Source organism: Spinacia oleracea, chromosome 6, assembly GCF_020520425.1.
Source record: "Spinacia oleracea cultivar Varoflay chromosome 6, BTI_SOV_V1, whole genome shotgun sequence".
In the NCBI taxonomy this organism is placed as follows: Eukaryota; Viridiplantae; Streptophyta; class Magnoliopsida; order Caryophyllales; family Amaranthaceae; genus Spinacia; species Spinacia oleracea.
The window spans coordinates 148225729-148250060 of NC_079492.1; the positions used below are offsets into that span (position 1 = coordinate 148225729).

The 24332-nt window shown below is 35.6% G+C and overlaps 3 protein-coding genes, 1 long non-coding RNA gene and 1 other non-coding gene across 6 annotated transcripts; 3 read left to right on the forward strand and 2 right to left on the reverse strand.

The window, feature by feature from the left end:
• The first annotated feature begins 512 nt into the window (after positions 1-512).
• On the forward strand, positions 513-6482 carry LOC110792390 (protein ABCI7, chloroplastic). Its single transcript, XM_021997192.2, has 3 exons — positions 513-1691; positions 3826-4085; positions 5914-6482. Exons 1-3 carry the CDS (start codon positions 771-773, stop codon positions 6236-6238), a joined length of 1506 nt encoding a protein of 501 aa, XP_021852884.1. The 5' UTR covers positions 513-770; the 3' UTR covers positions 6239-6482.
• A 4160-nt stretch (positions 6483-10642) lies between these two features.
• LOC110792376 (uncharacterized) lies at positions 10643-15029 on the reverse strand. 2 transcript variants are annotated; one of them, XM_021997182.2, is made up of 2 exons: positions 12745-14528; positions 10643-11689 (listed from the first exon to the last, which is right to left on the reverse strand). In XM_021997182.2, the coding sequence occupies exons 1-2, from the start codon at positions 12816-12818 to the stop codon at positions 11044-11046; spliced, it is 720 nt and encodes a 239-aa protein (XP_021852874.1). In that variant the 5' UTR covers positions 12819-14528; the 3' UTR covers positions 10643-11043. The 2 variants fall into 2 exon arrangements, with proteins under 2 accessions (XP_021852874.1, XP_021852866.1); XM_021997174.2 differs by lacking the exon at positions 12745-14528 and adding an exon at positions 14606-15029 and having other exon boundaries at positions 10649-11689.
• Positions 15030-15054: 25 nt separating this feature from the next.
• On the forward strand, positions 15055-15185 carry LOC130464730 (U6atac minor spliceosomal RNA). Its single transcript, XR_008925083.1, has one exon. It is a non-coding gene; the product is annotated as a U6atac minor spliceosomal RNA (small nuclear RNA).
• Positions 15186-15785: 600 nt separating this feature from the next.
• LOC130462493 (uncharacterized) lies at positions 15786-17740 on the forward strand. Its single transcript, XR_008922807.1, has 2 exons — positions 15786-15927; positions 16037-17740. It is a non-coding gene; the product is annotated as an uncharacterized lncRNA (long non-coding RNA).
• LOC110792365 (PWWP domain-containing protein 3) lies at positions 17592-21051 on the reverse strand. Its single transcript, XM_021997167.2, has 2 exons — positions 20893-21051; positions 17592-20655 (listed from the first exon to the last, which is right to left on the reverse strand). Exon 2 carries the CDS (start codon positions 20624-20626, stop codon positions 17792-17794), a length of 2835 nt encoding a protein of 944 aa, XP_021852859.2. The 5' UTR covers positions 20627-20655; positions 20893-21051; the 3' UTR covers positions 17592-17791.
• Positions 21052-24332: the final 3281 nt, after the last annotated feature.

Sequence of the window (24332 nt, forward strand, 5' to 3'; positions counted from 1 at the left end):
CATAGTTATAATATTTTTAACATACTTGTTTAAATTTATTCATCTAATATTTAAAACGCTACTATAACAATTTGACCAAAATATTAAGTGATATATTTTTCATTATTAATATAGCGATTTGACTAAAATATTACAAATTTAGAATAATTATTATTACGTCGTATCTATTATTTCCATATTTTATAAACTAAAATTGTTTTCATACTTAAATAGTTATAAAAAAAGGTGGAGAATAAAAAATAAAAAAACAGATACTCTTTTTTGGAAAAGTGATTTTTAGCGGGAAAAAATCGCACCAGGAATTAACACGTGTCATTTCTGTTGTCTATTTTAATATATAGTAATAAATAGATAGATAGCGAATAAATCAAATAAATAGATATCCATTTAATTTTATCATCCTAGACGAAAGGAGTAAAATTTCAAAATTTATTAACACCATAATCCACAAACCATCGGTCTTACGGCCATACTTCAATGTTACCGATTTCCCCTTTGTTATGATTTATGAGTATTGTGACGCGTGGCTCAGTCGGAAAAAAAAAGTCACTCTCTCTCCCTTTTATAAAATAATATAAATATAAATAATCCGACCTCCTTCTCTGCCGTTTGTCGCCACCCATTCTATCTCTCATACTCCGGCGACGCCACTTTCATCTTCATCGCCGCCGTTTGTTCGTTCTCTACTCCTTCTCTTTCTTCCTCCGAAAGGTCGTAAGTCGGAAACCCTAGAATTAGAATTCGATTCTGGAAATCCACCACCATAATCAATGTCTGCTTCTACATTGACTCCCAATCTTCTTCAAACAGTCTCCACTCAATTTTACTCACTCTCCCAATTCCCAACACCCTCAACTTCTCGAATTTCATTCAATCGCAAATCAAAACACCCAATTTCGTCAAAATCAGCTTCAATTCTAACCCTAAATGCAGCACTTTCTGACCCTTTTGTGCTTCAAATTGCAGAAACTTTTGAAGACTCTCTCTCCTCTTCATCTTCTTCAACTCCCTTACCTTTGCAGAAACTAAGGGATTCTTCCTCTGAATCCCTTCTTTCTCTATCATGGCCCACCCGAAAAGACGAGCCATTTAGGTTCACTGATACGTCCTTCATCAAATCCTCTGAAATTCAACCTATCACTAACCCACCTCAGGATTCTGACATCGCTTGTATTTCTTCAGATATCCATTTGCCCAATCTCACTATAGTTGATGGGTATATTGTCGATTCTTTATCCGGGTTGTCGGGTTTACCCGAGGGTGTGTATGTTGGTAGCTTGGCAAAGCTAACTTCTGAGGGAATTGTAAAAAGGGTGTCTGAATTTGTGTCAAATTTTGAAGGTGATTTGTTTTGGTCTCTTAATGGGGTTGGTGCTCCTGATTTGATTGTTGTTTATGTGCCTGAAGGGTGCCGGGTTGATGGCCCGTTGCACTTGAGGTATTGCTCCGTTAGAGGGAGTGATTCCGGGTCAAAGACGTTACCGGTTTCGAACCCGAGAGTATTGGTGTTGGTGGAGAAGGGAGGAGAGGTGAGTATAGTTGAGGAGTTTGTAGGTGGAGATGGAGATAAGTGTTATTGGACTAATGCTGTTCTTGAGGTGATCATTGGTGAAGGGGCAACATTCAGTCATTCTTATGTTCAAACACAATCTTTGGGAGCTGCCCATATTAAGTGGACTTCCATTAGACAGGTACATTAGGTTCTGTTTTCATTGTGTTCTTGTAATTACAGTAGTTAAAATGTGCAACACTTATTTACTTCTATTGTTAGTGTATTAGCATTTTGGAATTAAGTGCATTTGTTATGATACTGTTTGCTGGATTTTGTGGCTTGATGGCCTCAATTTGATTGCTTTGTAATGGACATAGCACCTCTGTTATAAATATTCGGTGAACACAAGTTTTGAACAATTGAGTACTGAGTGGAAATTTTAGGGTTATCTACTGATTATGAAGTATTATGGAATTAGAAAACATTTCTATTCGTGGAGAAAAATACTACGTTGAGAACGTATTAAGTAGAGTGGTGAACATAGTGGGTATTTGATAGACAAAACTTTCTTATCTGGAACTAAGTTCATTTTCTGATGAAATACATCATTAGGCACCATCTAGGATCTAACCACTACATTGTGCAACACGGAAGTGTTTTATGGATCAAGAGTCTTGTTCTATAATGAAACCTATGTAGGAAAGAGTCCTCATTAGTCATTGGTAGTGCTTCAGTGTTATATTCTGTACAATGATGCAATAGTAGGGTAGTTAATAAATGAATAGGAGCAATTGTTAAGGAGCAATATTTTTATACCTAGGAGGAGGCTGCTTGTTTAGGAGATTAGTGGATGAGATGGGTTAAAGCTTTCTTATGAAAGTTCTATTGAGAAGGCACGAAAGATCCATTTACTTCCCAAGGCTGCTTTTTCGTTAGGAATAAGTGTTTTTATCGTAGAGGACCTCATTCAGTCACTCTAGATTGAAAAAGTGCTGTAGTGAAGGATCCTCTTCTGCAGAGTTTTGGTGTTATTTCTACAATGACGCACGAGTAAGGGAGTTAGGAGATGAATAGAATGTTTGAATGAACAATATTTTCTATATCTGGGACGTTATATATTTAGGAAAATGTAAGGTGGGGAAAATGGCTGAGCCTGGTTATGAAATCCAATCACCATTAATTAAGAATCTAGGAATTCTATGGCTCCCCCTGAAAAAGCTAGAAATCTCTTATACGAGCTATATGTCTAAAGGTGCTGCCGCCTGCCGGGAAACTTCGGTGTCCAGTTATTTTTAGAGTTTAGAGCATCTAAATTATAAGTTGGGACTCGGATGAAGAAAATAGATATTGACTGTGGCAGGTAAAATCATGTGTATTCATCCTGGGGATTCAGACTTTTTAAGTTTTAAGCATATATTGTCTCATTCTGGTTTGAAAGTTTTGCAGCGAAGAGTTTAAAAATACATTATCTCATGTTAATATAACCTCATGTATATTCATCCTAAATATATTAAAGGTGCTGCCGCCTGCCGGGAAACTTCGGTGTCCAGTTATTTTTAGAGTTTAGAGCATCTAAATTATAAGTTGGGACTCGGATGAAGAAAATAGATATTGACTGTGGCAGGTAAAATCATGTGTATTCATCCTGGGGATTCAGACTTTTTAAGTTTTAAGCATATGTTGTCTCATTCTGGTTTGAAAGTTTTGCAGCGAAGAGTTTAAAAATACATTATCTCATGTTAATATAACCTCATGTCCTCATGTATATTCATCCTAAATATATTATCTCTATTGGTACTTTGGTAGTGTAGACTGTAGAGCTACTTTTATCTGGAGATGCTGCAGTAAGGGAATCATGGAATGAAAAGAAGGTTTTGCAGCATAGGAGTTTAAAAATATATTTATGCATATGATGCTGTAAATTTGGGAGATTTAAATTAAATGCATATGATCGCTGAAATCGTCCTATTACAATTTGATCTGAGAATGCAAGAAAGATATTGGCTGCTCTATGAAGATTGAGGTGTGTTGCGAAGATTTTTTCCTTCATTTTTTTGCCTTGGGTTAAAAGACTTTGTTTCCTGGGGCAGCTCCTATGAGCTTCAGGTAGGAGGGGCTACATTTGTAAACTAGGAACATGATTGCCTCTCAAGTCTCATTCGAACAAATTTCAATTCTCAGTAGGTTAAAAGTATTGATATATTGCACCTTTATTTGCTATAATTTTGTCCCTTATTCTGCTAGAATATAATAAAATGTAATAAAACCATTTATTCTTTGAAGAGGGATAGATCTTGGTTTTGAGAGGTTAATATGGTACTTTCCCACCACAGGAATCAGCTAGCACGTATAAGCTTGTAGAGTTTAGCTCAGGTGGGAAATTGAGCCGACACAACCTCCATGTTCAGCAAGTTGGCTCAGATACAGTTACAGAATTGTCAACACTGCATCTATCTATCAAGGATCAGACTCAGGATTTGCATAGCAGTCTGGTTTTGGATCATCCACGCGGTTACACCAACCAACTTCACAAGTGCATTGTGGCTCATCCACGTGGACAAGCTGTATTTGATGGGAACGTAAGAGTTAATAGGTCAGTTAACTTGTTATCTTCTCTGGAGATTCTACTACTTGTCATATCCTGTTTTCTTTACTCTCATCAGTCAATCACCTTCATGCTTTATCAGCTATCATAGAGACCAATTATCAGATAAAGGGTTAGATATTACCTCTTTTTCTCCGGGAAACTGATTTGACAACCTTACTGCTACTCTCATGCTTTACACATTTCAGATGTGATAATATTCAATGTGCAAATTATCAAAGCATAAATTTCCTGATATGCAAAACTTTTTCCTGTTTCCAATTTAAGTGTAATAAATTTTTCCTGAGTTAGCTTTTCATAATAGTTGCATTGGACAGGAACTTCTTTGCCCAGATTTGGTCCTTGTGTTACTAATCAAAGTGAGATAAAAAGACAGAGAGTGTTATAATAATGTTGATATACTATCACTTTTAAGATAATTTTGAATCAGATGTGAAGCTAAGCCAATTATCGAGTTCCCATGAATCATAAATGGTCAACTTTTATCTTTTTGCAACAATTCATGAGAACCGTTTACTATTGGTCCTTTTTTGGCTCATAAATTCTTTTGATATTGGCAAATGGTGAAATTGTAAATTGTGTTTGGGTTCTTTTTCTTCTTTTGGCTGTCTAAAAGAATTGTATAAATGTATATATTGATCTATGCAGAAAAATTCCTGTTTACTCTTTATACCAAGGAAAAAAAGTTTTAAGAGCTCTTTTTTCTCTCCTTGAGTATAATGTGACTACTTAGTCAAATCTCGTTTTTTTAGGTGTTTTGTACTTAGGACTTGGGAGTCTTGTCAATCTGCTTTTGTTATTGGTTTCCACTTGACATTATGTTCTTTTTATTAGCTAGTCATTGGATGCTTTCTTTAGTACCATAATCCTGTCTTTAGAAACTTGGAATGTGCCAATATGGGTTTTCAAGGGTCCACCCTCTGCCCTGAAAGTCTAAAGGAGCTGCATGAACAGTTGTTGTTCTACTAATGTTAAGATTAGAAAATACATGAATAAGACTTGTGAGTTGTGACTTTAAAGATGATAGTTGATATTGACACTGAGTTCATAATTGAGAATAAGACATCCATGGTAGCAGAGGTGCCAGAGGGTTGCATTTCATATGCTTTCCTTATCTTGAGTGTAATTATATTATTATTCAACATAAAAAACTTTCAATGGAGTTTAATGGGTAAACTTATAATGACGTGTGACGGATTTCTGGATTATGAGTTAATCGTTAATCAAGATATATATAGAACAACCGGGTCGTCAATAATTCTTACTATTATTCCTAAAAATCTCAAGACTTCTGAAGTGATAAGCTGTTTAATTTTTTTCTTGCTCTACATTTCTCCTATCCTCGATCCTTGGATCAGTGTATCCATTCAAGAAACCAATAAAGTTTTCCTCAAACATTAAGTATTATTGTGAATATAGAAGCTTGACAACTTCATAAGTTCATAGTAACTTACCTCTCATTTCTTTTCCTTTTTTTGACATACTTGTCTAGTTATTTACTTCAGCAATGCCTTGGCCTAGTGGAAATGATTTCACTATCCAACCAAAAGGTTGGGGCTTCAATCCCCACTAGTAAATGTGATCTCACACTTTGGGAGTACTCTCAAAGTGTCTAGCCTGCTAACCCGGGCGGGTTAATCCGTGCGGGGTTCCGACCCGGTAGGGCACTTCATCTTACCTTAAAAAAAATAAAAAATCTTAGTTTATCAACACATACTTAATTTGTACTTGGTTCTTATGCCAGCACCCGTTTCTTGGTTCTTATGCCAACACCCGTTTCTTGGTTCTTATGCCAACACCCGTTTCTTTCCTGCAGATATGCTCAACAAACAGACGCAGGACAACTGACAAGGAGTCTTCTTCTTGTTCCTCAGGCAACCGTAAATGTGAAACCAAATCTCCAAATTATCGCAGATGACGTCAAATGTTCTCATGGAGCTGCTATAAGTGACCTAGAAGACGATCAGCTCTTTTATTTCCAGGCTCGGGGTATTGACTTGGAAACTGCTAGAAAGGCACTTATTTACTCTTTTGGGGCCGAGGTCATTGATCGCATTCCTTTTGCTTATGTGAGGGAAAAGGTGAAGAAAGACATTGTTGAGTTACTTCTTGAACCTGCAACAGTTAAGTCTGTTGTTTGATGAAGCCATACACAGACGTTATCAGCAATCAGCATCGTGCTAATTTTGATCAATTGTATGTATTCCTCTATTCAATTCCCCCTTTGAATTTTTGTTAAAGGATAGGTAATATGAAATGCTTCATGTAATGAAAGTATAGTTTTTCTTCATGTGCTGTACACTTGTGTAACTTTCATATATGAGCAAAATGTGATGTTGTATAATAAATTAATAATGCCTGTTATGAAATGTGATTTTTCTCTCACCAAGTGGCATTTTTCTTGTGTTTCATCAAGGTGATTTGTGGTCAGATTTTGTTGCTTTTTTTTTTTTTTGTTTTGTTCTGCCAGTCAGAAAATGAGTAGAATCAACCAGTCTGAACATTACAGATCTACCATTTCTTCCCATCAAAATTTCCTTAACCTGATTATGTTCCATACACCAATTTCCATTATTTCTCCTCTCTTGTTAGGATTTTGTTTAGTTAAGTGATCAAAATAGAAGCATGGCAGGGGATAGCATGATATAGCCATACACTCCATACAGGGGACATCAATAGTAAAATCTGGTTGGAATCTTTCAGGATATGAACTCATTCTACCTTTGGATATGGCTGTGGCCTGTGTCAGGTTGGTCGGGCTGTAAGCCGAGCCCACAGGCCCATCCCACACAAAGGCCACTCAGCACCCTGCTGGGCCAAAATTTCAAAATTGGCCCCAGGTCCACGGGCTCTTGTGCCGAGGTCAGGTTGGGCCGGGCCGTCGTGCCTAAGCCTAATTTTGCTTATTTTGGCATACTTTGTTGTGTTGTGCCTTGTCGTGCTTTTCCCAAAAAAAACTATGGCCCAGGCCCGTCCCACGACTTGGTTCTCATGCCTGGCTAGGCTTTTTTGCCCCGTATCGGGCCTCACACCGGGCTTTCACGGTAGATCGGGCCTCAGGACGGGCCTGTCCGCAGCCATCTTTAGCATAGCACTAGCACCTCCCTGCTTTACCATAAAAGCTTCTATGGTAAAACACCTGTTCACTCATTCTGAAACTTCGGTTCTGGACTTCTTGACCTCCATAAACAAAGACAACATTCAAAACAACAAAACATGTTTCTAGAAAAGAAAAACCATAGTTGTGTCTAAAAACCAATATAAATCCTCCTGAGACTGCTTAATCTCAGACAAAAACAACAGAACAACACATTTATGAAAGAAAACTGTAGTTTATTTTTTTCCAGCATTATTAATCCTCATAGCTTCCTGGAGTCCTGCTTAAAACAAGAACCTTAATTCTTACGCTTTGTTGACATAAATATATTCACCAAAAAGCTTAATATAATCACTTCGTTTTCGTTTCTGATCTTCCCTGCAACTGCTTTCGCCTTTGTTCATCCCAGCCTCGAGCTGTCGCTTGCGCAGAAGTGCCAGCACAATAGGCCCCCTGAACTTTTCCTGGTACATGCACTCGCATTCAGGTACCTTCAACCTCGATTCATAGTCAATAATACTGCTCATTGCCGTACTTTCCTCATCTTCCTGTTTCCTGTTTTGACTCTGTTGATTATACAGCAAACTCCCAAGGCTTAAGCTCAAGTTCAGTTCTTCTCCTATGTTCATCTTCATCTTCTTCTTCTTGCTGGGTTTTGGATCAATGCTCTGATTCAATGTTGATGAGATATTCAGAAAATAAATCGATTAGTATCACCAGTTTCATTTTTTTTTTGTTATGTGGCAGTAGACCTGGTTATCGGGTGGGGCGGGTCAGGGTCGGTGCGGGTCAAAAGAGGGTCGGGTATTGAAAGGGTCATTTTTAGCGGGTCGATAATGGGCGGTCAAAAGCGGGTCGCGGGTCAATAGCGGGTCATTAGTGGGTGGGTCAATAAACGAGCAATGAAAAATGAAAAACAAAAGAGCCATGTGCAAGTACAAGTGAATACGAGCTATAATTTTTTGTAAGTTTGACCCTATAATGACCCAGTCCAATAAAGACCATGTCCAATAAGAGTCTTGCCCAATAAAAACCCTATTAACTTGACCCTAACCCTATATCCATAGGACTACTTTGTCCAATAGCCAGGTGTACGTGGCAGTGCCACATGAACTTGCTTTAAGAACTCTAACGAATCGGAAATACGAAGCTCGATTCATGAGCCAGAAGCACGGGTCAAAAACCGCGTGCATGGAGTTAATAAAATTATTAATTGTATTTTGATTTTTTACACTATGTTTAGTTTCATGAAATAAATATTTTATTTATTTTGGAAAATAACAATCAGTCAATGAAGGAGTATGGAGAAATTATTAGAGTGTTAGTAAACCCAAAAGGTGCAAGTAAAAACAAAGGTTGCAAGTACCGTGCAAGTAAACCATTTTTCTCCTTCCCGTTTGCATGAAAACTCTTGTTGTAAAATACTCCAAAACAGCTAAATCCACCGCATTCAACATTTGTGAGTTAATTTTGTAAACGTTATTAAAAAATCATTAATAATACAAAGTAATCAACATAATTTTTTTTTTGGAGGTAAACATGTTTTATTAGAGGCTGAATTTAATAGTTACCCTTTGGCACCTTTTTTTTTTTTCCGAATGAATCAAGGGTGTTATAATTTATAAATATGAAATGTGGGTTTAAAATCTTTGGCCTATCAGGCACATATCCTCAGTGTATACCAAGACATCATTTGTTACCTCTTGACCAGTGGCGGATCTAGAAATTGTACTAAGTGGGGTCACTATTACAAAATTACTGAAAAATTAACTAAATTAGATACTTTTTAATACAAATTAGTCTAAAATTAACTAAAATTATGTAATTTTTTTGGCCAAGTGGGGTCAAGTGACCCCACTCCCTACACACTAGATCCGCCAGTGCTTGACTCTTGTACAAGTAGGTGGGTAATAATCAACATATTTTGTTTCGAATAAATTTTACAACAAAAGGTCTTGCGCGCATAAGGTGTACAATAAATTTATTGTACACCAAGATAACTTTAACCCTTTTTTTTTTGTAACTTTAACCTAGTTTTGATTAACTTTTATAATAAATATTTTAAAGGGTTAAATGATTAATTTTATACATTATTAGTGAATTTGAAGAAATAAGTTTTACTAAAATGAAAAAATTTATCACTTAAAAATAGATAACTTTTACATATATAAGCTTAACTTTTAAGCATTTTGAGTTAACTTTTACTCCGGTATACAATATTTATTGTATACCCATTGTAAATAAGAATTTGTGATATTACAAAGCAAGAATTAACATTAATTCATGATTTTGTGGTAAGGCCTACAAATGTTACATTAAATTTTTTGTTAATCATCTTTAAGTCATAATTAACAAGCAAGATCAATTTATTAAATCTAGCAAGTACATACTTGTAAAAACAAATTATATTCATGCCAGAAGCAGCTCTGAGGAATAACACTTATCATGATGAATGTTTTTTTTTGAAAAACCACAAATCTACACATTTTTTCATGGGAGCAAAATATATTAACTAATCTCAATTCAATTCCTATATATATATTAGAATATTTTTTTTTTTTTTGCAAACTTCAAATGAATAATTTATCAATAAAAAATGTGAACTATTAAATTCAAAGATTTCCAAGAATATTGCATGGAAGACTAATTAGAGAAATGATCCTCCCACAATCTAATTGGAATTGAAAAAAATTGGTTACTATACAAACATCCTTTATGGTTCATAAGCAATGTAAAGCATTGAAAAAAAAAAAAAACTAGATTTACCTTAGAATTCACAAATTGTTTAGCGAGCAGTGGTTGTGCGGCGCTGATACTTAGGTTTCAGTAAATAAGAAAAAACTTTGTTTAAATATTAAGGGTTTTATGTTAGCACCCCTCCATAATCTAGTCATAGTTTTCCTTATAAGAAAGATATCGAAGGATTGTGTTCTCACGTAGAAAAGCACGAATTATAATTAAATGAATGTTTTAAATGATTTTTTTAATGACAAATGTTTCAAAATGATTACCGTTGCACAAAACATTTAATTTGTTTAACGACTGGTGACAATATATGAATAAATTAAAAAACTTTCATATTACTTTCAAATTAATATTGAAAAATACATTTATCATAATATTGTACCCCGTACATTTAACGTATAAATGTTTAATCGTTAAATTAATAATTACTGTTTCAAATGTAAATAATACTTCTCCCATAATTAAATAATTAAATAATAGGATTCAAAAAAAAATAAAAAAATAATTGGAGACTGTTTAAACTTTGTTATATATTCTTACGTCTTATTTTATCCAAACTTAATTAATCTTATTATCTTATCTTATATTGTCGACACAACACTCAATTAATAAAATAAAATAAAAGAAGCTATTAAATATCGAACGAGTGATTATGAAATAAAAAATTAAAAAACGTATTCACTAATCCATTATTATATCATTGTTCAACATTTTAAGATAAAAGATAATAAAGTCTTAAATTATTTTGACTCATTTAAAAGTATACATTTCCTCTCAAATGAAAAAGAGGTAGAAGAAAATGAAAAAATGGAAAGGTTCCGTTTACTCCTCTTTTAATAAATCAAATCCCTACGTAGTTGGAAATATTTGGAAGGAAAATACCCGAGACGCTCACTAGTTCGTGGTTTCCACCGATTTCCCCACTTGCATACACTCATAAAGGTCAAAAAGACAATATTACCCCTATTTCTTTGCAAAAATTTGCTCTTAATCAATCACATTTTGCCTATTGAGAAAACAAATAGGATAGAGGGAGTAGTATGCCATCTCTTACTCTCCTATAGTCCTACCTAGTCTAAAACTCAGAAGTTCAAAACTACAACTCTACAAGTTAAATGGAATTGAAAAATTAGTAAACCTCTGATTCCTGTCATGTTTCTCACTCTCTGCAATATCTTTCAGAGTCGTCCACGACTTCTTCCTTCTCTTCGAAGCACCACTGTCTTTCTCTATCACTGCCGGGGCTGAGCTAACCTGATTCTCTTCCGTTGATGCCTTCAACCCCGGTTTTTTCCTTTTCCTCCTCTTACTATCTAACAACTTTACTCCACTCTCGGCCAATGAACTTGTCGGATTATCTGTTACAGAAGAACAGATGTTGGTTATTGCTGGTGAAGGTGAAGGTGCCTCGTTTGCCTTGTCAGTTTCGACATTGCTGAAATTCTTCTCGTTTTCCTTTTCAGTTTTGACAGTGCTGTTATTCTCCTCACTTGGTTTGTCAGTTTTAACATTGCTAAAATTACTTTTCTTCACAGGTTTAGGGTTCGAAGATTTGGGTTTTGAAGGGGTTAATTCTCTCATGTATCCTTTAGGGGTTCCTCTCTTTAGATTCCGGTGTAAGCAGAATTGGCATGTGTAAACAACGTTGTTCTGTGTGGGTGTCTTGGTTTTGCTTCGTCTGTGATTCTTGGCTCGGTTTTTTTCAATTCGAATAGTGCAGTTTAAACCAGGTTGGAGAATCGTCTCACACCTGTAAAAATAGCAATGAAATTCATTAGTAAGAACAACAAACTAGTACCCAATGGAAAGGTCAACATCAATTTCCCTCACAAATGTTAATGGTTTTACAGCTTCCCCTGTTACAGCATCTTGAGATTGAAGCAGAAACATACCCCTTCGGATGATTAATGTATTTCTAACTAAAAGATGTTAATTTTCGTGATCAAGGCGGAGGAAATCATGAAAAAAGAATAGAGAAGCCATTGAAGGAAGCCTCAAGCAGAGTTAGGAGGAAGAGAGAGAGCTCCAAAGGATTTCAACTCTTAATTACATTTCCAGAAAAGAATCCCACTATTCCTGTAACTCTATTTGGTTTAAAATGGTCACTGCACCAAGATGCAAACGGGTTGAGAAACTTATTCCCATCAGCAAGGTGAACCGAACCTTCTCTAGCCACATTTATCGACGAAACCAGTAGAAAAGGTTCACCAAGAACCATTTATTCAATTGAGAGAAAATCAGATCTCAACTGATAAGTAATTCTACTTTAGCTACTAGTGTTCCTGATATCAGAAAATTGTTGAGACTCCAGCCGCAGAGATACCAGTAATGTAGATCATTAACATTTGAAATCATACCATTACTATTCTGCCTTATAAGCATGAGTTAACCAATGGTGACTACTAACCCAAGAAATACCCAGATCAAACATTAACCAGAATCTCAAACTACAACCACATCTTAGAACAACATCCATGAATTACTCACAAACACCAAAACTTCAATTGGAACAGGTCATAAATCCCAGAAATCCGGCAACAAACAGCAATCAAAAACAAATTGCAAGAATTAGACTCCATTATCAACACTCTGAAACTCTCTACACAGCACAGAATTATCAAGAACTCGCCAAACTCACTGAGTCAAGATCATCCGAGTCAACACCAATCAGAAACGACAATGGGTACCAAAAATTAACCAACAATTGAGGGTTCTCAACATTTGGACAAACCAAAGCTATCAACCCATTAACAGACCCACAAAACGAAAAACTCATAACCAGAGAGTAATTTGGGTAAATCAAACCTTGAAGTAGCAGAGTAAGAAGCAGAAGCAGATATCGAAGAAGAAGACGACGACAGAAGAGCAGTTTCCGCCATTAATTTGAGCTTCGAAGAGCAGCAGCATATTAGAGACGAGTTAAACCACCACAGAAAACGTGACGAAGAAGACGAACCCTAGAATTTGGGTTAATCAAGAATCAACAATTACTTGAGTCAAGATTCGAAAGAAACGATCAATGAATGAAATCAGAAGATATCAGGGTAAACCAAATCCCTATTTCGTCGGATTTAGACCAAATTCGAGAAAAAAAAATTCTGAAGTAGAAAATTTGGGGAAATTTTGATGAGTTGAATTGTACGGAATTTTATGCGGAATTGAGCTGGGATCGTACTCCCGCTCTGATACCAAGTTAGTTTTCGTGATCAAGGCGGAAGAAAATCATGAAGAAAGGATAGAGAAGCCATTGAAGGAAGCCTCAAGCAGTGTTAGGAGGAAGAGAGAGAGCTAAATAAAATGTTTTGTTTTATTATTACTCAGTTAACTAATGAATACAAAAGGGCAGAGCTATATATACAAGCTATTAAATTACATCAACCAACTTTCCTTATGTTTAAGGAAACTATACAACAATCTAATCAATTATATTGACTTGCATCTTCATATGCAAGAGTGCAATCTCCAACAGATGTTAAATGTCATATTTATATTTAATCATAAGCATAGAAACTTTCTTCCTCATGACATGAGCTCAGATAGTAAAGCTTTTACCTAGCATGCTCCCCCAAAAATGTCTGCTAGCTACTGATTAAAAATGTAAAAAGATAAGTTTTTCCTAAAACAACAAGACTTCTAAATCCAGGTCCTATTCCTGTTTATCAAACATGTGCAAGATAAGCTAATCAAACAGCTAAACCTACGGCACGCTTCACCATCTGCGGATCAATATCATCATCTAACTAGTACAAAATCAAGGAATGAAGAGTTGCTTCTACTCGGATTCCTACAACCTAGAGTGAGCAACATCTTTCCGGAAAGATAACTCTGTAACAAGTTAAAAACGCAAAGCAAACCTTGCAGAATGAAAGAATGAGGGAATTTAGAGGGAAGGGAATTTGTAGCCCCTTTTCCCTTTCCTAACCAAATAAATCCTAACAAACTTGGAAGATATAGACAGAAAATGGAAATGGAGTGTATGATTTACGTCACTGATGTCAGGAATATAAGACAACAGACAGTGGCTGAATAACTCCTTAGCCTGAAGTTCCCTGCCAACAGCAAAATAGGTGCTTCTACATCCCTTTCTTTCAACCATGTTTGTGTTGTTCATATGGGAATCCCTCTCCTTTGCTACAAGCCTACCCTCAAGTCTCAACTCCCCTTCAAAGTTGCTAAAAAAACAGTCCTTACACACTTAAAGAACCGCGTTGTCCAGAAGATAGTCAGTGCCTCTAAGCGCGAAAGATAAAGTTATCCAATTACAGTCTTAAACACTTGCAGAAGTTCCCTGGCAACCCAGATGGACAGTAGAGTACACTACGCGCTCAGATTGTGCGAGTCATAAATCAATCAGTTCTATGACCTAGTCTAAAATTAAGATACCCTAGCTTGAAATTCTATGTTTCAAATTGTTGACTAAACCCGAACAAACAATTATTGAACTTCAATTGATTCATTCAAACAATTCCAATAATCACATCCTAATGACATTCACAAAACTAAATAAGTAAGGCAATCCCACATTTAACCCAAATTAACAATACTTAATGTTCATCCCTCTTCAAAGAAAACACACAATGATATCATCAAGATTGATTCCTTGAAGCAGAAAACAAGAAAATTACACTAAACTGAACTATTGACAACAATTATGAAAAGGGATTACCTTTGGCAAGGAAATAGAGAAGGGTCAGGCGGAATACCCAAGGACTCCCCAAACTCAGCAAATCGACGACCAAAAAAAGCACCCAAACAACCAATTGAATTCCCAGCAGCCCATTGAGCCAAATTTTGGAACTGTTTGTGTTTGAGAATTGATTTTGTACTGTGAGATTGCTTCTTCCCACTAGCTTCTTCCCTCATAGAGAGTGCAGTGTGAAACCCAGATGAAGGTGGTGCACCATTCTCTTTCCCCTTACCTCCTCGTTTACCCATCTCTAATGTTTGAACAATTTCTCTGGGTTTGTTTTTGGTAGGGGAATTTCGTCGAGCACTTGGTGGGCTAGAAGCTGAAATAAGTTGAGTTTTTAAGGAAACTTAAGTTTTGGTGTACCACATCGGAATAATATAACCTAAAATAACATTTTATATAACAGAACGGTAGCTTAATGTATTGTGTTCGTAGAAAGGAGAGATGGTTGGCATCTCCCCTGACAGGGACGGGAATGGCCTTCGGGCTTTCCTTGTTACCACACATCAGGTTAAGGCTACCCACTTTCTAGTGGATCTTATAACCAAATTTTTTTGGGCCTTGAACAATAACCCATTGCTTGTCACTGTGACTGTCAGGAATCAATTGGTAAATGGTACACCCGGTTATATGTAGCTCTACATACAACCGGGTAGTTGTGCTTTTTAACCCCTCAAAAAGCATAATTTTATAGTTTAAAGCACATTTTTACAGGTTAAAGTACATTTTTTATAGCTTAAAAGCAGATACATTTCAAAATAACACATTGTTAGTACAAAAGAACATACGAGCGCGATGAATTTGAGAGGATATGTAAACTGATGTTGGTTGCTCACGTTTTAAGTTTAGGTTTTTTCTCAATTGGAAGAAGATATTCAATATCATAATATTTGAAAAACAAATGTGCATTACAATTGTAAAATGTGCTTTTAAACTGAAAATGTGCTTTTAAACTGAAAAATGTGCTTTTAAACTGAAAAATGTGCTTTTTTTTAGGGATTAGAAAATACAAAACGATCCGGTTGCATGTAGAACTACGTACAACCGGGTGTACCTAATAATTTGTGGTCAGGAATTGTTGCAGTGCTTTCAGTTTCTGGAGTACAATGTCTTGTGTACATGTATGCTTCGGTTTTTGCTGATCCATGCTATTTTATTCTTCATTTTAGCATCGCTATCTGTTGTTTTAACTGGTTTCTTGTTCACTAACTGTTCTGTGACTTGTGTATGATTGCAGACTGGTCATTGTTGGTTGGCTTCTGGTGTATCTTATGTGGAATTTCTCTTGTCCTCCACAAGTAAGTCCGATTCCCAATTCTCATGTTTTGCAAAGAAAGATTAAATAATGTAATTAAAGAACGCAGAGATTTAACGTGGTTCACTAACAATGTGTTAGCTACTCCACAGGTAGAGGGGAGGAAAGTTTTATGATCTTGAGGAGTACAGATTACAGAATATAACTAGGTTATGACCTAGAGAGTTTGTATAATACTCTCTACACAGATGCGGAAAAGCCCAGAAAATAGCGAGATCCCCATGCTGGGGCGTTAGGGCCTTGACCGATTCAAGGCATGATTCTAACAATTGGGATGAATTGCAATGTTGTGTTTTGCATTTGTTACACCTAAGAATTTGGGACTCTTTATTTTATGACCTGTGTGTTTGATGAAACTGAGTATCAGTTTCAGTGTGTGTACGTAATGTTTTCTAGACTGAATCATCATTCAGTATGTCTGCATATTTTCTTGCTTAAATTTTGGTATAGACAACTTAACCCCATTTTCACTGCATGTAAAAATGAATGATAAATCAGATCAAAACTTTTGTAAGACTGTCTCACTTTTAGTTAGATCACTCGAAAAAGCCCCCTCATTCATGAAAACTAAAGAGAGTATTAGGAATCAAGGAAAATTTGACAGAAAAACATAAAATGAGCAGTTAATTACAAATAATAAAACAGTTGGTTTCTGAAGATTGCAATTGATCAAATTTTGAAAGGGATGTGTGGGTAGATTATTCTTGTTATGTTTTGATTGATTATTGTAGAATTGTACTCTTTGGGATGATCTGTTTTAGATTATACTGCGGATTAGGTTTATATCCTAGTTTCCAATTTATCCGTTTTCAGCTGTCAAAGGTTTAAAATAACCAACTAATTACAAAAAGTTACAAAACTCATGAATTTCCCTGTACAAGCAAAATTCCCACAGAACTTAGGCTACTATAACTGGTCTTGAACATAAATAAAAGATCTGGAAACCAGTTTAGTCTTTTAAAAATGATATACATAATGTTTAACAAAAACAAAATCTAATACAAGTAGGAGTACCTAAAACTTGAATAGATGGGAACATTTTTATGAGTTAGATAGTAAGCATGAATGTCCACACACAACCCCCTATATCCTGTTGATTATCTCTCACAGTCTGACTCTCTTATCTGCATTCAAAGGCTCAAATCAAGGGTTCTTCAACCTCCATAGCTCAACAGATAAGGTAACTCATTTCTGTAATTGCTTGATTGACATCTGCAGGAAAAGAAATTCGCAAGAGAGAGCTTATGAGCTTTTATATGCTAGGAACTATTTTTGGATTATACACAAGAAATCCACAGGTGAGTGGAGTTTGAATGTGAGGTAACTATCTGTTGGTGCAGATCACACTGCTTTAGAAGAGTGGATAACAAGTCTGTCGAATATTGTACAGCGCGAAAGTGTTATTTTCTGCATATACTGGTTCAGGAACTCACAAATTTTCACTGAAACTACTATTGTAGACTGGAATTTGAGCTTATTCAAAACAAAACAAAAAAAGTTGTCCTTCTGTATAAAATACTATCTGTATAAAATACTATGCATGAAAAAAACGAAAAGAAACCTTCAGAAGTAAAATTAATTCATGCTGGTGAAATTTGCCTGCTTAAAATCGATGTAAATTAAAGCAAGTGAAACTGGATAACAGGATGATAACAGTGGTAAGCTCTCATGTCACTAGTATTCGCAACATTGACAAGAACACCCAATTACACCAAAAGAAATTAAGACAAGAAGGGTCTACTATATGCAGAGAAGGAAAGTAAACAGGTAGCAATCTTTACAAACAGCCTAAAAAGCTCTCTATAATCATAAAAGACTACACCGTACTATACTCCGTATTATTTAAACTAGGATGATGAAGGAGAAGTAGAAGTAGAAGTAGAAGTAGCAGTCATCTTCTTCACCTTCTTTAACAGCTCCTTCACATCATTTTCCAGGTTCGATTTTATCTCCTCTGACATCTTACCATCACTCTGCCCCAACATTGATGTCATTGCCTCAAGCTTTTGCTTTATAAAGATTACTGCCAACGGTTCACTCTCCGGTTGGGGCGACTCAGAAGGAGCTCCTGTTGTCTCAGAAGATTTCGTTGTCTTCTTGTTCTGCACATTCTCCTCAGCTGATGATGAGGAGGGCCCACATGATACTTCATGCTCAGTTTTTGACTCCAAATTCTGTTCTTTCTTCGCTGCACTCTTTTTAGGGCGTTTCAGCTTTGAATCTGACTTCTGTTCTTTCTCTGTCACACTCTTTTTAGAGGATTTCAGCTTAGGGGTATGCTGATCAGCTTCAGTCAGTACCTTATTTTCAGGCTTTGACTCCGACTTCTGCTCTTCCTTTGTTGCACTCTTTTTATAGCGTTTCAGCTTAGGGGTCTGCTGATCAACAAGATTCGGGACCTTCTGATCTGAATTTGATCCGACCTTCTGATCTGAATTTGATCCGTGCATGGTACCAGATGAATTTCTCTTTCTCCGCCGAATACCAGCCAACTCTTTCTTATGCAACTTACAATTTGATCCATTCTTGTAATTTGAGCTCCTGTATGAAGAAAGAAATCCCTTCACCGAATCAAAGGTCTGATCCCTCCTTCTATACAGTGGATCAAGAGCAGCTGATCGAATTTCACGAAGAACACAGTTCAGAAAACCGATACTTTTCTCAGCACCATTATTAGCCTCAGAACTCAAATCTTGCTTGCTTGTTGTGTTATAATCTGGATCATCATTTTTTTGACTTTTTTTTACTTTTTTCATGCATTTCACTAATGGAGGAGATCCCACTATTTTGCCAGCTGTCTTGGCCATCCTTTTACCCACATTCGCCACATCAGAGAACACAAGACCACCTTCTTCCGAGCTTACTTTAGACAATGAACTTCTTTGCCTCTGCAGCAAATTTGTATAGGGAGGAGACAAGTACTTGCTCAGTTTTCTTTCTCTAGGAGAAATCCTCTCATAACCCTCTTCAATTGTAGAACCACCATTAATACTCAATTTCCGAGGCACCATGCCCATTTTCCGGTGCTTTTTTACCTGATCACGGTTCTCTGAGTCACGTGAAGCTTTCTCATCAGAGGTAGTTGACATTGAAAGCTCCTCTTCTTTCTTCTTCCTTGTGCTTGATCGAGTAATCGCCAGATTTCCTGTTGCTGGACTTTTATTTTCAACAACAGTCTTCCTTTTCTTCCTCCCAGAAACTCGGACCTGCTTCCCTGATTGCTCATCTTCTTCAGGAAAACTTTCATCACCATTTAACTCATGCATTGATGATTTCCCCCTTTTCTTCCTAGATTCCACTACGGACTTTCCTAATTGAGTCTCTCCTTCTAATCTGTCCACAGTGTTCCCCTCCAATTCATCTCCTGTGTCCGTTCCCAACAGCTCAGTTATGCTCTTTGATTTCCTCCTTTTCTGTGGTGTCAGCAGCCCGTTTTGGCCTGGTGTCTGATCTCCCGGGCCTATAAACCAATCCCCATCATCTGGACCTCGGCGACATGAACCCTCCCTGGATAAACCTTGCTCACTCATCGGGTCTTCAATACCCACGGGCTCACAATATACTGGTAACGAGTACCCAAATTTAGCATGATTGAAGGCTGATAATTGACTCTTTAACACTGTTAATTCAAGTGTATTACTAGCTACCGAATCAAACACAGCCCAACATCTGATATCAGAAAGCATTGTCAACGAATCAAACCGAGCTGCTGAAAACTTGACAACTCCGTTCTCAGAAACACGAACCCCTTCCTTAACACCTGCATTCACTACAAACGGCATAGAATTCTGATTCTCTCTTACACAAGAACAATTCATTTGTAGCTTTACAAGTCTACCAAATTCATTTTCAGCTTCCATTACAGCATGAACAAAGGTCTTCAAACTGCTTTGCTTTGACATTTCTTCAAAATTCTCCTCAAAAGATTTCAACTGAGAAGGATCACACCAAGCAAATGTTCTATCCCCAAAATATGCAACCAGAAGTCGCCCCTCGTGTTTGTATCTCAACGAAAACTCAGATGCATTTGAAGGGTCATATATCCTACCAGGCCACCATGGATGACTCTTAACCTTTCCCCAAACAAAATCCCCTGCACAAAATATGTTATCTTCTTCTTCATCAACCTCATCACCATTTTCATCAACAACATCCACATCCTGGATTTCCTCTGGTATAATCCTGTTCCTAGTTCTCTGAGCAATGCTACTTGATATATCAGCAAATGGTTTCTTCCCAGAACTGGTTATCCCATCTTGAAATTTTACCCCAAAACCCTTCCTCCCACACACTCTCTCAATCAAAACCCCATTTCCTTTTTCCTCAAACTTGATCTCTTTGCTTTCCTTTTCAATCTCAGAATCATCAGCAACACTTTCCTCACCGACAATCTCATCAACCCTAATATCTTTGGCAACACTCAAATCCACCCCATCACCGACAAAGCCACCGCCACCCCCACCGCCGACACCGCCATCATCATGTCCATTTTCTACCCCCAAAACCCCAGAACCATTTTCTTGACTTTTTATATTACGGGCACCCATTACTGTTGAGCTTGTCAAATCCAAACTACAAGATTCCTTTTCAACAACTGAGGAAGAAGGTGGTATAATTATTGTTGACTGATCAAACCCAACTAAGGTTTTGCTTGTTTTTACCAATTCCCCATCATTATCCATTTTTAGAAAGTTTCCCCAACAAAATCAAGCTGCATAGGAAACCGAAACCAACCTTAATACTACAAACAAACACAACAAGAAATGACAATTGAAAAAACAAAAAAATCAAGATAAAACCCAACAAATTAACTAAAAGAAAAACCCCATAATCATATCAAGCAAAATTAATTGAAAAACAAGAAATGACGAATTAAAAAAACACCCAACAAAAGAAGACTGAATTTTTTAAGGGGGGTAAAGAAGAGGAGAGAGAAAGAGTTGCGTACCTGTTGAAAGAGAGGGAAGACACCAGCTGAAGCTTTGTTGTAAGTTCGTAAGGGCGTGTTTGTTATAGCGTTATTACCAAGCTCCGATAAAATTTCACTCTTTTGCGATGAATATGCTTCCAAATCTTATTGTAAATAAAAAAACCCTTGATTTTCTTACCTCCTCAAAAGAAGCAGACAATTTATTTGTGCTTTTTCAAATTACCAATATAGGGTTTGTCAATTGCCAAAGTTAGTAAATATCAAGGGGTATTTGAGGAATTATAATTGGGGTATCTGTCTATCTGAGGTACTTTTTTTTAAAAAAAAGTTTTATTTGGGGGGATTTTTTAGGGTTTTGTTGAAAATGTGATATTTGCATATCACATTTATAAATGTAGACCGTATATTTATATCTTGATCTATTCTATTGATTATTGTTTAATTAAAATTATTTTTACTCATAAAAAATTGTTAGTTATGTTTAATACAAACTTTTATACAAGGCGGTCTTACACAAAAGACCACCTTGATATCATATAAGTTAAGCAATGAAGTCAATTAGTTAAACACTTAAACTAATTAGTTAAGCACTGAAACAAATTAGTTAAACACTTAAACAACGAAAATAATTAGTTAAGCACTAGAACTAATTAGTTAACCAATAGAACCAATTAGTTAAACAATCAAAGTAGTATTTCCGGTAAGACGGTCTTACACAAAAGTTGCCGTATATTTAATTTTTGTCGATTCAAAGTTTACGACTAAACTATACAGATAGAAACTAAGTTTTAGTGATACTAATCCACTAATTATTTGATTGATTGATAATGATTTTACCAATTAAAGTATATGGAGTATTATAGTTTCCTACTACTCAAAACTGTGTTTTTTTTGTTGATTAAAATGTTTTTATTAAATAAAGGAGAAGAGAACATATATTTTTTTATGAAGAAAGTGAAGAGAACATAATTAATCCGAAATCTAGCCAGATACTCAACACAAATGGGACTAAAAAATTGATTTTATACTGAGTACCTCTTCTCAAAGGCTTTAGCATGAAAATTCTTCATCCTCAAGTTTCATGCTTGTCTATTTTGCGAATGAAAGTTTGTACAGTAACTTATCCACCGAAAATTCCCAATTTAAACTTGAACTAGTGTGTGGCTCTGGCGATGCCCCGATTGCTACATTGAATAGTTAAAATTTTATATTTTTCTTTGAGCAAAATATTTGATATGATACATGTATAGCATTAAGTGAAAGCATTTATCAAGTTCGTCAACTACACAAACACACTAGTTCAAAGTTTTATCATGAGAAATAATTTTTCAATTGCATCATCTTACAATTTATAATTTGTTTTCTAGTGGAAATAATTGATTCAAAATTAACAAACACCAAATTAGACATATGCGACGATGCAAGGCATTTCTGTAGTTGATGCTTATGAAACTTATGACATCATGTTTATTCATGGTTATCCTAATTCTTTAATTATTATTATTTTCCAAAATAGTCAATAGAAAATAAAAAGTCATATAAAAGTTTAGTTGTTGTAAACTTCATGTTAACATTTATTTATAAATTAATGTGAAGAGATATACCACAAATGTTTGTTGGTTAAGATGGTAATGAGAGTTATCCTCCATGATGTGGCGTAAAGGGAAGAGTACTATGTGCCACATGGACATTTTTCTCAACGCCTTTTAATATATTAGTATAGATTTTGGGTTTAGAAATTATCCACTTTCTTTCGTATTCCTTTCTCTTTGTTTGTAATGATGATCTTGTTTTTTTTCCGTAAAGATGTTTGTTTCATTGTGAGTTTACTGAATAGTATTAATGTTATGTGCATTCCGTATAAAACAATACTTCGTATTATCAACTTTGTGCTAGTCGAACAATTCGTGCGCAAATTGCGAAGGGCTCTACTTGGAGAGATGCGAAAACATCGAAAATCACTGCTCGCGTTAAGCTAGAAGCGGTGGAGTACAAGATGCATGTGCTTTAGGATGCAGAATAGTAATTGGTTTGATTGTAACAATTATGTATTTTCTTTAAATCAGTGGTATACAGATCTATTTTATCATTGTAGATACCGTATGGCTGATTATTAATGAAATTGTTCTTCCCCGTCAAAAAAAAATGTTCATATCTTTTTTGTTTTTGTAGATAACAATATTTGTTTCTTTAAGAACGCGAATTCCGTACATGTGATCCTTAATATTTTAGGCATGTGGCCTACAACTTATTTATGTGTCAATATAATAAATAGATATATTATTCTCATTAATCATAATTATGACTTTGAATCTTTCGAGAGATACTCATCTTCTAGACAATATCTTGATTCCACAATTTATGCACACATAATTAAATCAAACAAAATTGAAAACATAAAAATAATGGGTAAATAATTAAGAAAATCGTAACATCCCTAATGATTTAATTATACAAAATCCAAGTCTTTAATACTCATAAAATATTTTTGACTGCAACTCATTAAGAAAATCGTAACATCCCTAATGATGTAATTATGCAAAATCCAAGTCTTTAATACTCGAAAAATATTTTTGTCATCTCATAGTACATGTCATTTATTTACTCATGTTCAAATGATAAATCCAAGGAAGAATTTCACTTCTTCCAAGGAAATCACCTTTTAAAAAATGTGGATTTCCTTGGAAAAAGTAAAAATTTTCTTGGATTTATCACTTCCCGTGCCTCCGAGTCTCCGACCCAATAACAAACCAATATATTTACAACCTAGCCCAATTAAGAATTTAACACCAGAAAATGGAAAGAATTCTTACTCGGAAATTATGAATTACTCTATTATTCTGAATATCCCATAAACATTACAAATTTCCTAATAAGCCCCATTGTAACAATTTTGGGTTTTATATTTGAATTTTTGTTACGTGCATATTTCCTAATTTAAACTCCATTCCTAAACCATCTTCATCCTTCACTATTCTCACTGCCCTCTTTACGCACAAGCTCTCACAGCAGGTTCGCATTACAACTTCTTCATTTGGGTTTTTTTTAGTTTTATTTTACGTTGATTAAAAAAATATTTGCGTCAATTGATTCATATTCTAGCCTTTTGATTTTACTTTATTTAATTTGTTCATATTGTCTAACTTTTATAATGACGATGTTTTGATAATTTGATTCATGCATTTTACTGCTTTGATGAATTAATAGAGTGACGATCAATTTGTCAATCATATTTAGTACATTAACGATCAATTAATTTGTTTATCTGAATTCCGAAAAGGGTTTGTGAATGATGAAGAAGTTTCATTCCCGAAATTAGCTCTGATTAATTCTGGGTTTTTTCTACATTGAGACTCCCCTGTTTGATTTTTTAAACTATAGTAAACTTCTCCTGCATAATTGAATTTCCCCTGTTTAATTTAACCCTATTGTACGTGTTTGATCCTCACGAGTGGTGA

Coding starts and splice junctions, on each gene's coding strand:
- LOC110792390 (XM_021997192.2), top strand. CDS start 771: ATGTCTGCTTCTACATTGACTCCCAATCTTCTTCAAACAGTCTCCACT. Junction 1,692..3,825: donor AGTGGACTTCCATTAGACAG/GTACATTAGGTT, acceptor TTCCCACCACAG/GAATCAGCTAGCACGTATAA. Junction 4,086..5,913: donor GGGAACGTAAGAGTTAATAG/GTCAGTTAACTT, acceptor TCTTTCCTGCAG/ATATGCTCAACAAACAGACG.
- LOC110792376 (XM_021997174.2), bottom strand. CDS start 14,874: ATGGGTAAACGAGGAGGTAAGGGGAAAGAGAATGGTGCACCACCTTCA. Junction 11,690..14,605: donor TCTCTATTTCCTTGCCAAAG/GTAATCCCTTTT, acceptor CTATTTTTACAG/GTGTGAGACGATTCTCCAAC.
- LOC110792365 (XM_021997167.2), bottom strand. CDS start 20,626: ATGGATAATGATGGGGAATTGGTAAAAACAAGCAAAACCTTAGTTGGG.